This window comes from Vicia villosa, linkage group LG4 (assembly GCF_029867415.1).
Source record: "Vicia villosa cultivar HV-30 ecotype Madison, WI linkage group LG4, Vvil1.0, whole genome shotgun sequence".
Lineage (NCBI taxonomy): Eukaryota > Viridiplantae > Streptophyta > Magnoliopsida > Fabales > Fabaceae > Vicia > Vicia villosa.
Window position 1 is genome coordinate 158,807,557 of NC_081183.1, and position 13,125 is coordinate 158,820,681.

General features: G+C 36.6%; 1 protein-coding gene across 1 annotated transcript; it reads right to left on the reverse strand.

Annotated features, from left to right (window-relative positions):
• Positions 1–9,126: 9,126 nt before the first annotated feature.
• LOC131598188 (alkane hydroxylase MAH1-like) lies at positions 9,127–10,894 on the reverse strand. The gene is made up of 2 exons (XM_058870813.1): positions 10,855–10,894; positions 9,127–10,634 (listed from the first exon to the last, which is right to left on the reverse strand). The coding sequence occupies exons 1-2, from the start codon at positions 10,892–10,894 to the stop codon at positions 9,127–9,129; spliced, it is 1,548 nt and encodes a 515-aa protein (XP_058726796.1).
• Between the last annotated feature and the right edge of the window lie 2,231 nt (positions 10,895–13,125).

Sequence of the window (13,125 nt, forward strand, 5' to 3'; positions counted from 1 at the left end):
GATGAATAATTTCAGAAAATCTAAATACGTTGCAGTTGGGTGAATGATGTGCTTATGATGTTTTGTCGTTATGAACTGATAATATAGTTTAATTGTGACATGTCTCACCCTTACTGTTGACCATTTTCAGATTCAGGAGTAACAGCACTTGAGCTGGGTGAGGATAGCTTATAGACTAGTCCATTAGTTGTCGCGTTGGTGTCATGCTCAGATCTTGTAACACTGGAGAACACTAGTTATAGAGATTATTATTATACTCTCATTTTTATTGGTTCCCAGATTATATTTAATTGTTTGGTGAATTGGTGATTTTTGGTATTGAATACCGGTGCTTTATGTTATTCAGATTTATGAACTATTCCGATGTGTTAAACATGTCTACTGAATAATGTTATTTCATTCCTCGTGAAAGCATGAAAATCGATTTGAGGTTTTATTTAATTGAGCTGTGACATCCTTGCTTCATGTTTTACTCTGAATTTTATATTATTATCCGCGGGGTTTAGAAGGGTGTTACAACTAGTATGTCATATAAATATTCCATAAATAGGAAACAAAGTGAATACTTGATAGCAAAGAGAGGTATAAAATAAGGTGATCACATATCACCTTTTCTATTAGTGCTAGTGATGGAGTATCTGCATAGATGTCTGATGAAACTTCAAACCAAACCAGATTTCAACTACCATCCAAAATGTGAAAAAATAGGGCTGACCAACATTTGTTTTGCAGATGATTTAATCTTGTTCTCTAAAGGGGATGACATATCTGTCACGTTTATGATGGAAGCGTTCCACAACTTTTCTGCATCAACAGGGCTTAGTGCTAACCCAGATAAATGTAAGGTTTATTTTGGTGGGTTGGATGAAAATGGGGAAAAAAGAATTTTGGATATCACAGGTTATCAAAGAGGGAATCTGCCATTCAAATACCTTGGGGTTCCACTATCCAGCAAGAAGCTAAGTGTACAACAATGCAGACCCCTAATTGATAGGATTGTTGGAAAAATAAGGCACTAGACTGCAAAAAATTTAAGCTATGCGGGAAGGAAACAGTTAATCAGGAGTGTACTGTTTGCAGTCACTGCTTATTAGATGCAAGTTTTTTCGTTGCCCAAATGTGTCCTAAAGAATATTGAAGCCATTTTTCGTAGCTTCCTTTGAAGAAACACGAAGGAGATAACAAAGAGAGCTCTAGTTTCTTGGGATAATGTTTGTAATCCCAACAAAGCAGATGATTAAAACATCACCTCTTAACGGGAATGGACCCAAGCAACTATTGGGAAACATTTGTGGAACCTACAATCCAAAGCGGACAAACTATGGGTTAAATGGGTGAGCATATACTACCTCAAAGACAAAGATGTAATTGATTGACAACCAAACACAATTGCTTCTTGGCTACTGAAAAAAATCATATTTTGCAGGGATACTTTGAGGCATACAAGTTGTTGGACAGAAGTCATGCAAATTGGTAAGTACAAGACTGCCAATATGTACTACTGTCTAAGGAGTGAAAAGTCGACCAAGGAATGGTACATTCTCCTTAAAAGAAACTTGGCTCGACATCGAGCTATCTTCATACTATGGCTTGCCCTACTTGGCAGACTAAATACTAAAGATAGGCTACCAGATATTGGCATAGATACTAATGCCAAATTCATTTTTTGTAGCACTATTGAGAACATCGAGCATCTACTATTCGTGTGCATGAAGATTGGGAAAATATGGGAAACTATCTTGCAGTGGATCGGTTTGGACAGAAAACCGAAAAACTGGACTCAAGAAATAATGTGGATTATGCATAAAGTAAAGGGTAATGTTTGAAGAAGAAGCCTCCTAATAATCACCATTACCGAAACTGTGTATGCTAGTTGGACAACAAGGAATGCTATGTGTTTTGAGAAAGAGGTGCAAAGGGATATGGTAAATGAACTCAAACATACCATAGTGATTAGAGGAACCCTTAATAGATTAGCCAACACTCACATTGATAGAGTAAACACGGTCATTGTTTAAGTTGACAATATTGATATATTTGATGTACCTGGATCCATTGTGATCAGTTTGTAAGTCACTGTTTTTGGATTAATAAAGCAATTTAATTCCAAAATAATAATAATAATATTAATAGCATATATCACTTTAATCCATTATTATTTTATTAATTAGATTTTTATAAAAAAATTATGGTGTAGTGTAATTTGTTTAGATTATTCATATATTTAGTCCAAAAATAGTCAATTTTAAAAAGTCAACAAATGATATCCTGCTATTTTCTATCCCGATATCTCATATTTGGGGTTGGCCGCTCCGCTCCGCTATATGAGATTAATAACTCTGCTTCACATAATATAAACTCAGTCCAAATCCAATTCAAATTATGATTAAAATTGAACTAACAATAGAATAATAGGAATTCCATCGATTGGTTTAATTTGCATTACAAGATTGGTTCATTTACAGCCAGATTACAACAATAACAATAACAATAACAATTATAGCAACAGTAACATTAAAAGTACTGTGAGATATTGGATCAAACTCTAGTATTGTCGAAGGGTAGCTTCTTGGTTCGACAGTTCGACAGAGTTAAGCATGAAGTCGAAGGATTGTTCACATGCTGGTGTCGAAGCGTGCATGCTGTAGTCGAAGATGGATCTAGCATGCAGATGTCGAAGATGCTAGGGTTGTTAGCATGTTAAATTAGGTTTTAGTGTTTAAACCCTAATTTGTTAAGTTAGCTTGTTTATTAAGTTGGCTTGTGTAATGGGCCTTGCTGAAAAAGCCCATTAGTTAGTATGTTAGGTTTTATTATAAATAGAATACTAGTCTCTCATCATTGCTAAGCTGCAAATCCTAATTTAGGGTGAGAGAGATTATTTGTTATTCTTGTAAACTTGTAATCTTGTTCTAAGAGAAAGTGAAAGGATAGCAGTTATAACCAATTCTTGTGTTCTTCTTATCCTCTCTAATTCCCTATTATACTTTGTTATTGGTATCGTTTTTCACAACAAATTGGTGCGGTGAGCGTGGAGAAGATGCCTTCAACAAAGTATGAGATTGAAAAGTTCACTGGAGTGAATGATTTCGGTATGTGGCGCTTGAAGATGAAAGCCCTACTGGTTCAGCAGGGTTGTTTGGAAGCGTTGAAGGGAGAGGCAGCCATGAATGCTGCATTAACGGCAGCGGAGAAGACAACTATGATCGAGAAAGCACACAGCGCAATTCTGTTGAGCCTTGGTGATAAGGTTCTCCGGCAGGTATCAAAGGAGACGACGGCATCAGGGTTATGGGTGAAACTTGAAAGTTTGTATATGACCAAATCGCTGGTAAATCGACTCTACCTGAAGCAAGCTTTGTATTCATTCAAGATGATTGAAGACAAAGTATTGGCTGAGCAGTTGGATATGTTCAACAAGCTGATTCTTGATCTTGAAAATATTGATGTGAAGATCGATGATGAAGATCAAGCGCTGCTACTATTGTGTTCTTTGCCTCGATCACATGCTCACTTCAAAGAAACTCTCTTGTATGGAAGGGAGTCTCTGACGTTTGAAGAAGTTCAATCAGCCTTGTACTCTAAGGACTTGAATGAACGAAAGGAGCATAAACCTTCGACTGTTGGCGAAGGTTTGGCCGTTAAAGGAAAACTCTTACGAAAGGATGGTAAGTTTGACAAGAAGAAAGGCAAAAGCCAGTCGAAGTCTTACGGTGGCGAAGCATCTGGCATTCGATGCTACCATTGTAAGAAGGAGGGTCACACAAGAAAGGTGTGCCCTGAACGCCTGAAATATCATGGAGGTAAGGATAATGGCAACGCTGCCATTGTTCAAGATGATTTCGAATCATCTGATGTTCTTGTGGTTTCAAGCAGTGACTCTAAGAAGGAGTGGATTATGGATTCAGGTTGCACTTGGCACATGACTCCAAACAAAGACTTGTTCGAGGAATTATGTGATCAAGATGGTGGATCAGTATTGCTGGGAAACAACAAGGCTTGCAAGATTGCAGGTGTTGGATCTGTGAGATTCAAGCTCCATGATGAGTCAATAATGTTGTTGACTGAAGTCAGGTATGTTCCTGATTTGAAGAGAAATTTGCTTTCTCTTGGTGAATTCGACAAGAAAGGATATGTTTTCCAAGGAGAGAAAAGTATCCTAAGAGTCATGAAGGGGTCGAAGGAAGTCTTGAGAGGCGTGAAGAAACAAGGCTTGTATACCCTTGAGGCTGAAGTTGTAAGTGGTTCGACAAATGTTGTATCCACGAAACCGTTGTCGAAGACAGAAATCTGGCACATGAGATTGGGCCATGTCAGTGAAAGGGGTCTGGTCGAATTAGGGAAACAAAATCTTCTTGGTGGAGACAAAGTCGAAAAGCTGAAGTTTTGTGAACCCTGTGTACTTGGAAAATCTTGCAGAGTGAAGTTCAACAAAGGCAAACAAAGAACACATGGATCCCTTGATTACATCCATGCTGATCTTTGGGGGCCTGCAAGGTGTGCATCACATTCAGGAGCAAGGTATTTTCTATCCATAATAGATGGTTATTCCAGAAAATTATGGGTATTCATCCAGAAGACTAAGGATGAAACTTTTGAGAATTTCAAAAGTTGGAAGACTCTGGTTGAAAATCAGACTGACAAGAAGGTCAAGAGGTTGAGAACCGACAATGGCCTTGAATTTTGCAATGAGGCATTCGACAGTTTTTGTGCTGCCTTTGGTATTGCAAGGCACAGAACTACTGCAGGTACTCCACAGCAAAATGGTTTGGCTGAAAGATTTAATCGAACTATTTTGGAGAGAGTCAGATGCATGTTGACTAGTGCGGGGTTAAAGAAGGTGTTCTGGGCTGAGGCTGTTTCGACAGCAACATATCTGATAAACAGATGTCCTTCGACAGCGTTAGATATGAAGACACCTGAAGAATTTTGGTCGGGACATCCACCAGATCTCGACAAACTGAGAGTATTTGGTTGCGTAGCCTATGCTCACATTAGGCAAGACAAGGTCGAACCTAGAGCTCTGAAATGCATGTTCATGGGATACCCTGAAGGAGTCAAAGCTTATAGGCTATGGTGCCTAGAGCCAGGTCACAGGAGGTGTATCACCAGTCGAGATGTAGTTTTCAATGAAGCTGAAATGGCTTTTAAGAAAACTGATGATGTTGGTCGAAGTACAGAAACATCTGACGAAGAGCTGGAACAGGTAGAGATTCCTGTTGAGGTGGAGCATGTTGATGCTGAATTGCATATCCCAGATGAAGTCGAAGAAGAAGCAGAAGATGCTGAAGTTGAGGAAACTGACGATGACTACCTATTGTCGAGAGATAGGTCGAGAAGAGTCATCAAGCCACCTCAGAGACTTGGATATGCAGATCTTATAGCTTATGCCTTAATCTCTGCAAGTGAGGTTCTAGACGAAGAACCTAGAGACTATAAGGAAGTTATGAGGAGTCGAAATAACACTGAATGGCTGAAGGCCATGGATGATGAGATGAAATCTCTTCATGATAATCATACTTGGGAACTGATCAAGAAACCTGTTGGGGCAAGGTTAGTCATCTGTAAATGGATTTTCAAAGTTAAGGAAGGAATTGAAGGAGTGACGTCGAAAAGATACAAGGCAAGGTTAGTTGCAAGGGGTTTCACTCAGAAAGAAGGTGTCGACTTCAATGATGTGTTTTCTCCTGTTGTGAAGTATAGGTCCATTCGAATGTTGCTTGCCATGGTGGCACAGTTCGATCTTGAACTGGAACAGATGGATGTGAAGACTGCGTTCTTGTATGGTGATCTAGATGAAACTATCCTGATGAGGCAACCTGAAGGGTATGTCGAAAAGGGGAAGGAAGATTATGTGTGCAAGTTAAAGAGATCTTTGTATGGGCTGAAACAATCTCCTCGACAGTGGAATAGGAGATTCGACAAGTTCATGGCACGCATAAGTTTCATTAGAAGTCAGTTCGGCCACTGCGTTTACTTCAGATTTCGACCTGGTAATTCATTTGTTATTTTGTTGCTTTATGTGGATGATATTCTCATAGCAAGCAACAGTGTCGAAGATGTGATGAGGGTGAAGGCTGAACTCAATAAGGAGTTCGATATGAAGGATCTGGGAGCTGCTTCCAAGATTCTTGGAATTGACATTCGAAGAGATAGAAAAAAGTCGAAGTTATGCCTATCTCAAGAGGCATATCTACGGAAGATTCTTGAAAAGTTTGGTATGTCGAATTCGAAGCCAGTTGTGACTCCAACAAACCCTCAATTCAAGCTGAGTATTGATCATTGTCCCAGTACTGATGTCGAAAGAGCCTATATGAATAGCATCCCATATGCTAATATAGTCGGTTCTTTGATGTATGCTATGGTCTGTACTAGACCCGACATAGCATACGCAGTAAGTCTTGTAAGCATGTACATGGCGAATCCTGGAAAGGCTCACTGGCAAGCATTGAAGTGGATTTTAAGGTACATAAATGAGTCTCTGAATAGAGTCCTAATTTATGGTGGAGCCTTGGGTGAAGATAGTAAAGCAATAATAGAAGGATATGTCGACTCTGATTATGCAGGTTGTATGGATTCCAGAAAATCTATTTCTGGATATGTTTTCACTATGTTTGGCACTGCAATTAGTTGGAAAGCAACACTTCAGAAGGTTGTTGCTCTATCAACCACTGAAGCGGAGTATATTGCCCTAACTGAAGCTGTGAAAGAAGCATTGTGGCTTGAAGGTTTTGCGAAGGAGCTGAAACTTCAAGGTCGAGGTATCACTGTTAAATGTGATAGTCAAAGTGCAATACACCTGTCTAAGAATTCAGCCTATCATGAGCGAACTAAGCACATTGATGTGAGGCTGCATTTCGTCAGAGGAGTAATCGAGCGTGGAGAAGTCCAAGTGCTGAAGGTTTCGACTGAAGACAATGCTGCTGATATGATCACCAAGACATTGCCGAGTTGCAAGTTTTCCCACTGTATGCAGTTGATAAAGCTGCATGAAGAAAGCTAGTTTGTTCCTTGACGTTGTAGAGTTAGGTCCAAGGTGGAGATTTGTGAGATATTGGATCGAACTCTAGTATTGTCGAAGGGTAGCTTCTTGGTTCGACAGTTCGACAGAGTTAAGCATGAAGTCGAAGGATTGTTCACATGCTGGTGTCGAAGCGTGCATGCTGTAGTCGAAGATGGGTCTAGCATGCAGATGTCGAAGATGCTAGGGTTGTTAGCATGTTAAATTAGGTTTTAGTGTTTAAACCCTAATTTGTTAAGTTAGCTTGTTTATTAAGTTGGCTTGTGTAATGGGCCTTGCTGAAAAAACCCATTAGTTAGTATGTTAGGTTTTATTATAAATAGCATACTAGTCTCTCATCATTGCTAATCTGCAAATCCTAATTTAGGGTGAGAGAGATTATTTGTTATTCTTGTAAACTTATAATCTTGTTCTAAGAGAAAGTGAAAGGATAGCAGTTATAACCAATTCTTGTGTTCTTCTTATCCTCTCTAATTCCCTATTATACTTTGTTATTGGTATCGTTTTTCACAACAAGTACAATGAAACTTGCATTCTTCTCCTTATCCCATAAAATCAGGGACCTCACTAACAAAATCATAGCTTAACATCAATTCCTCTCTCTCTCTCTCTCTCCTATTTTGTGTGTGTTATTGTTGTTATTGTTTTCGTTTTCGTTGTTGTTGTTTTCGTTGTTGTTGTCGTTGTTGTTGTCGTGGTCGTGGTCGGTCGTTGTCGTGTCGTTGTCGTTGTTTTCGTTATCGTTGTCGTTGTCGTTTTTGTTTTCATTGTGGTTGTGGTTTTCTTATTTTTTTCGTATTCGTTGTCATTGCCGTTGTTGTTGTTTTTGGTGTTGTTGTTGTCATTGTCATTGGTGTTGTCGTTTTCGTTTTCGTTGTCGTGGTTGTTGTCGTTGTCCTTTTCGTTGTCGTTTTCGTTGTCGTTGTTGTCATTGTCGTTTTTGTTGTCGCTGTTGTTCTTGTCGTTGTTGTTATTTTTGTTTTCATTGTTGTTGTTGTTGTCATTGTCGTTGTCGTTGTCGTCGTCGTCGTTGTTGTTGTTATGACTTAGCAATGTTTTTAAAGTTATATGTTATTATGATTGAGAGTGAGATTGAGATTTTTTGTTTTTTTGTGTTGTTCAAAATGTTATATGTTGTTGTTTTAGTTGTTAATTTGTTGTTGTGATTTAGCACAGTTTTTAATGTTATATGTTGGTGCGATTGAGAGTGAGATTGAGATTGTTTTTATGTTTTTGTGTTGTTAAGAATGATGTTGTTTTAGTTGTTAATTTGTTGTTGTGACTTAATAATGTTTTGTTTTTAAAAATGATACTTATGAAGTTTTTGTACATAGCAAATTTTTCATTCGAGTTGCATGATTTTACAAGAATTTGATTTAAATTTTAGAAAATATCGTAGTTGCATGAAAGCTAATAGATTAAGTTGAATGGATGGGAAATGAGTTATTTAATTTCTTTAATTCATGGAAAGAAAACTTTTCAACGACATCAAATCTTTTATTGTCCTTGTGTTACATGCAGTGATATCATAAAAATTGAGAAGAAAGTAATATTCGATCACCTATGTTGTGATGGAATTAGTTAACATTAAACAATATATAAATGTGGCATGGTTAAGTGGATAAATATAAAATTGTGACGTCACATAGACATGAAAATACATGCATGATGTAATTATTGCATATTATACCAGGAAAAAAAACTATATTAATGCCCGAATTGTGGGGAGTCACATTACAAGGGGGAGAAGGAAAAATTGGACTAATATTTTTAAATTTTATAAATTTTTCACCTATGAATATCATCGTTTCTATTATATAACATCAAAAAATGTAACTTATTCGTAAAATGGAGAGGTCACAATTTTATTTTTTATTATATCATTCCAGCAATACAATGAAGAAAAAAAACATTCAACTCATAAAAAAGATACAAATAAAGCACCAACAACAAACAAACCCACAAAAAGATAAAAAATAAAAATAAAAAATCAATCATTAAAGAAAGCACGATAGAGCCTAGCAACAAAGACCACCATTGGCAGAAATTGAAACAGAAACATTCAAGAACATCAAAAACAACATGAGATTCCAAGAGACTTTAGTTCAATACTCAATGTATCTTTTAGTGACTTTGATCTTTAAGCCATGTTTCATGCGTAGCTTAAAAGAAGTCCTTGGAGTTACTGCGTGAGATTCCACAACTTGTATGTGAAACTTCCATAACATAGTAGCTGCAACCATTTTCATTTGAATAAGGCTAATACCTTTTCCAATACAACTTCTTGGACCTGCATTGAATGCTATGAACTTGTAAGATGGTACATGTATAATCTGTCCTTTTTCTGATATCCATCTCTCTGGCTTAAATTCCATGCAGTCATCTCCCCATATTTGTTCCATCCTTCCCATTGCATACAAAGAATATATTACCTTTGTATTTGCACTAACATGGTCTCCACTAGGTAGTATATCAGCTTTTATTGCACACTTGTGCTCAAATGATACAGGTGGATAAAGCCTTAAGGCTTCACATATAGCTCCGTGAAGGTAAACTAGCTTACCAAGCTCTTCCATACTCAAATTTGCGATGAAATTCTCCTCTTGTACTAAATAGTTATCTTTGATCTCTTTAACAATTTTAGCTTCCACAATAGGATGAGTTGAAACAAGCCAAAAGAACCAACTGAGACCTGAACTAATTGTTCCACTTCCCGCACTCAAGAGATCAAGTGCAGTGTCTCTAAGATAATACTTCTCAAACATTTCACCCTTTTCCAATCCTTGCCTAATTATTTCTTTTAGTAAGCAAGAATCACTTTCATCAATATCTTCATCACTGCGTCTCAATCTTCTGTTCTCTTCAACACCTTTACAACGATCTATACATTTGTACAAGAATTGGTGAAGATTTTGTTGAGCTACCTTGTTCTTCTTCTCTTGACCAATTTGTAGCCATTTTTGTAGCTTCCACAAATATTTTGGAATACAGTGTCTGAACAATATCGTATCCTCAAGCACAGAAAAAGCTTTTACATGAGAAACATCTGAAAATCCATTGAAGTCGTAAGGAAGAGAATTTGGATCAAATCCAAATAAAAAGGTACATGCGGTGTCAAAGGTGAACCTCTCAAAAATATCTTGTAAATCAATTACCTGTACACCTTTATATGCATGCTCAAGAAATGGTAATAGGCAATACTCTAGCTTCTTTTGAATGTTATTTTGATGAAAAATCTCAAAGCTTTTCCTTTTTAGCAATGAGTGAAGTAGTTCCCTCTCTTGTTTCCATTCATTGGATTCCAAATTAAAAATACCAACGCCGAAATACTCAAACATCTCACGGAAATCAGATCCTTTCCCATAGTTGCTGAAATTCTTGCTGGTGATGTACTGCACATTCATGGGATCACAAGTGAGGATAATGTTGGCCATGTTTGTGAACCAAGGTCCTTTAAAATGAAAAGTGTTTCCACAATGTTTGCAACCTAAGGTCATAAAATCATGAATATCGGATAGATTAAGTAAAACTGATGGCAGCATGCCAATGATTGGCCAATTTGGTATGAAAACATTTTTGTTGCGTTTCCATATATTGTAGAATATGATGAAGAGTGTTAGGTTCATGACATTTAAGTGGCATGTTGAAAAGAACAATTAGTTATTAAGTTGTAATTTTAAGATATTACTTGAAATATATATTGTTTAGATTCGTATAAGTTTGAATAAATTATCTTTTATAGTACAAAGGCATAATTGATTGAGTAATGATGGTTCAACGAATGGAAAAACAGAAAGAAAAAAATACCAATATATATATATATATATATATATATATATATATATATATATATATATATATATATATCATCATGTTTAATTATAATCCTATAAAATCTCAATAAAAAACTTCCCACCAAAATTCTACTTATAACTTCATTATTAATAATGTCACATTTTCTCCATTATAACTATTTCATTAATTGTTCTTCCAAGAAGAAATTTTAGTTTACATATTGTCCATCTAGATGATCTCTTTCCCCTTCCTTCTCCATTTTTCATTAGATTGTTCTTTTTTTTTTTTCATAGTATCCATATTCAATTTTATTATTTTTGTTTGTTTGTTTTTTTCTAATTATTTTTTTTCATTTCTAGAGAAATCAAAGAGCGGAAATGGTAGCTTTTATCATTTGACAAATTGTAGTTGTGAGATTAATGTGGAGGTGAAGTTCTTTCTATGATTTTTTACTATTTTTAACATCATTTCTCAATTTTCAACTTCATTATTTATTACCAAGTACAAAATATAGTGTATTTTATTTTTGTAAAATGAATGATTTTTCTTCTTTTACTGTTTGATTCTTTTTTTCTACTTATAATTTTTTATTGATTTTGAGAGGTATAAGCATGTCATAGATGAAATAATTTTTTTTATATAAGCAAATGATATCAATAAGAAATCGCACTAGGGGTGCAACCCTTACAACCCGAAAACAACACTTAGTTTATGCAACCTGTTAACGGAAGCTTATACCAATCATAAAAGCTAATTATAAACTTATGATTACAACTTGTTAACCATCTCCAAGACCAAAATAAAACATTTGAACACACCACATCGAAGCTGTACTGGACATTCTCAAAGATAATAGCATTCCTCATTATCCATAAACTCCACGTAGTTGCCAGCCATATAGAATTAATCTTCATCCTCATATCTACATTCTTCACCTTCTCTTGAATTGATGCTAAGTCCAGTAACTCGCCAAACGGGAGCTCAAAGTCTTCACCCAGCCACACAAAAATCCTCTCCCAAACTGCTCTTGAAACAGAACATTGGAAAAATAAATGGTCCAAGCTTTCCTAAGACAAATAGCAAAGTACACAGTTACTATTGTTCTGCAAATCAAAGACACCTCTCAAGAGCAAAAGATCTTTCACTGGTAGCCGATTTATGATAAGCCTCAAAGCAAAAATTCTTATTTTCGGGGGACACCTTATCTTCCACACTGCTTCCAACAACTTCACCTTTGTTGCAAACCAAGCAATTGGTTTATAAGCAACTCATCCACACTGCTCACCGAGAAATCTCCGTTATCATTCAATCTCCACAATAACTCATCTCTACCATGCTGATCCGGTCTCGCCGTGACAAGCAACTCCTTCAACTCTCTCCACTGCTCACGGAGCAGAACCGTATTCAAATCAGATTCTGCACCGAACTCGACCCCAACAAGCGCATCCAGGTTCCAAGAATAAGCATGGTGATCCCATTGTAAAATGTCAAAAACAGTACATAATTTATTGGTTGATATATCGAACAAATCCAGAAACGATTCGCGAAGCGCTAGATTTCTCAACCATAAACTATGCCAAAATAATATATTATTTCCCTTGTTTAGACAGCTTTGAACAAAATCTGAAAAACATGTTTCAACATAATCAGATTTAATATCATTGCAAATTACGTCCCTCCACCATATTGAGTCGTCAGAGTTGAGATTATCTTCGTCCTGCAGTTGCACCTTCAGTTTTGGCTCATGATATCTTAATTCCAAAAATCTGCACCAAATAGCTTTGTCCTCATTAAGAATTCTCCATTTCTATTTCAGTAAGGGCGCTCTGTTTATTTCTCCCACATCTCTCACCCCTAAACCCCCTTTCTCTTTCGGTTTGCATATCTTCTCTCAACTCACCCAACAAATGTTTCTCTTATTCGCCTTGTCGTTCCACAAGAAGTCTCTTTGAAGTCCTCTAATCTCTTTCAAAACTTTGCAAGGAGCTTCATAAAAAGAGAAGGTAAATGAAGGTAAAGCGTTTAAGACCGCATTGATTAGAGTTGCACGCCCTCCAATCGAAAGATTCTTACCACTCCATAACGATAATCTTCTTCTAAAGTTATTGAGGACCTTCGACCAAACCTTCTTCTTCCTAGGACTTGCTTCCACCATTATTTCAAGAAAATAGAAATGGAAGACTCCTTTCTTACAAGACAAAAAGGACCTTGCAGCTTCTAGCATCCAATCTCCTGTATTCACCCCAATTACACTACTCTTGGAAAAATTAATTCTTAAACTTGAGACCAACTCAAATCCTCTTAGCAAT

Excerpts from the sequence above, each read along its gene's own strand:
- LOC131598188 (XM_058870813.1), bottom strand. The coding sequence starts at position 10,894 with ATGATGATATATATATATATATATATATATATATATATAT. Across the intron at positions 10,635-10,854 it reads ATATATATATATATATATAT|TCTTCATCATATTCTACAAT; the intron begins ATATATATATAT and ends TGAACCTAACAC.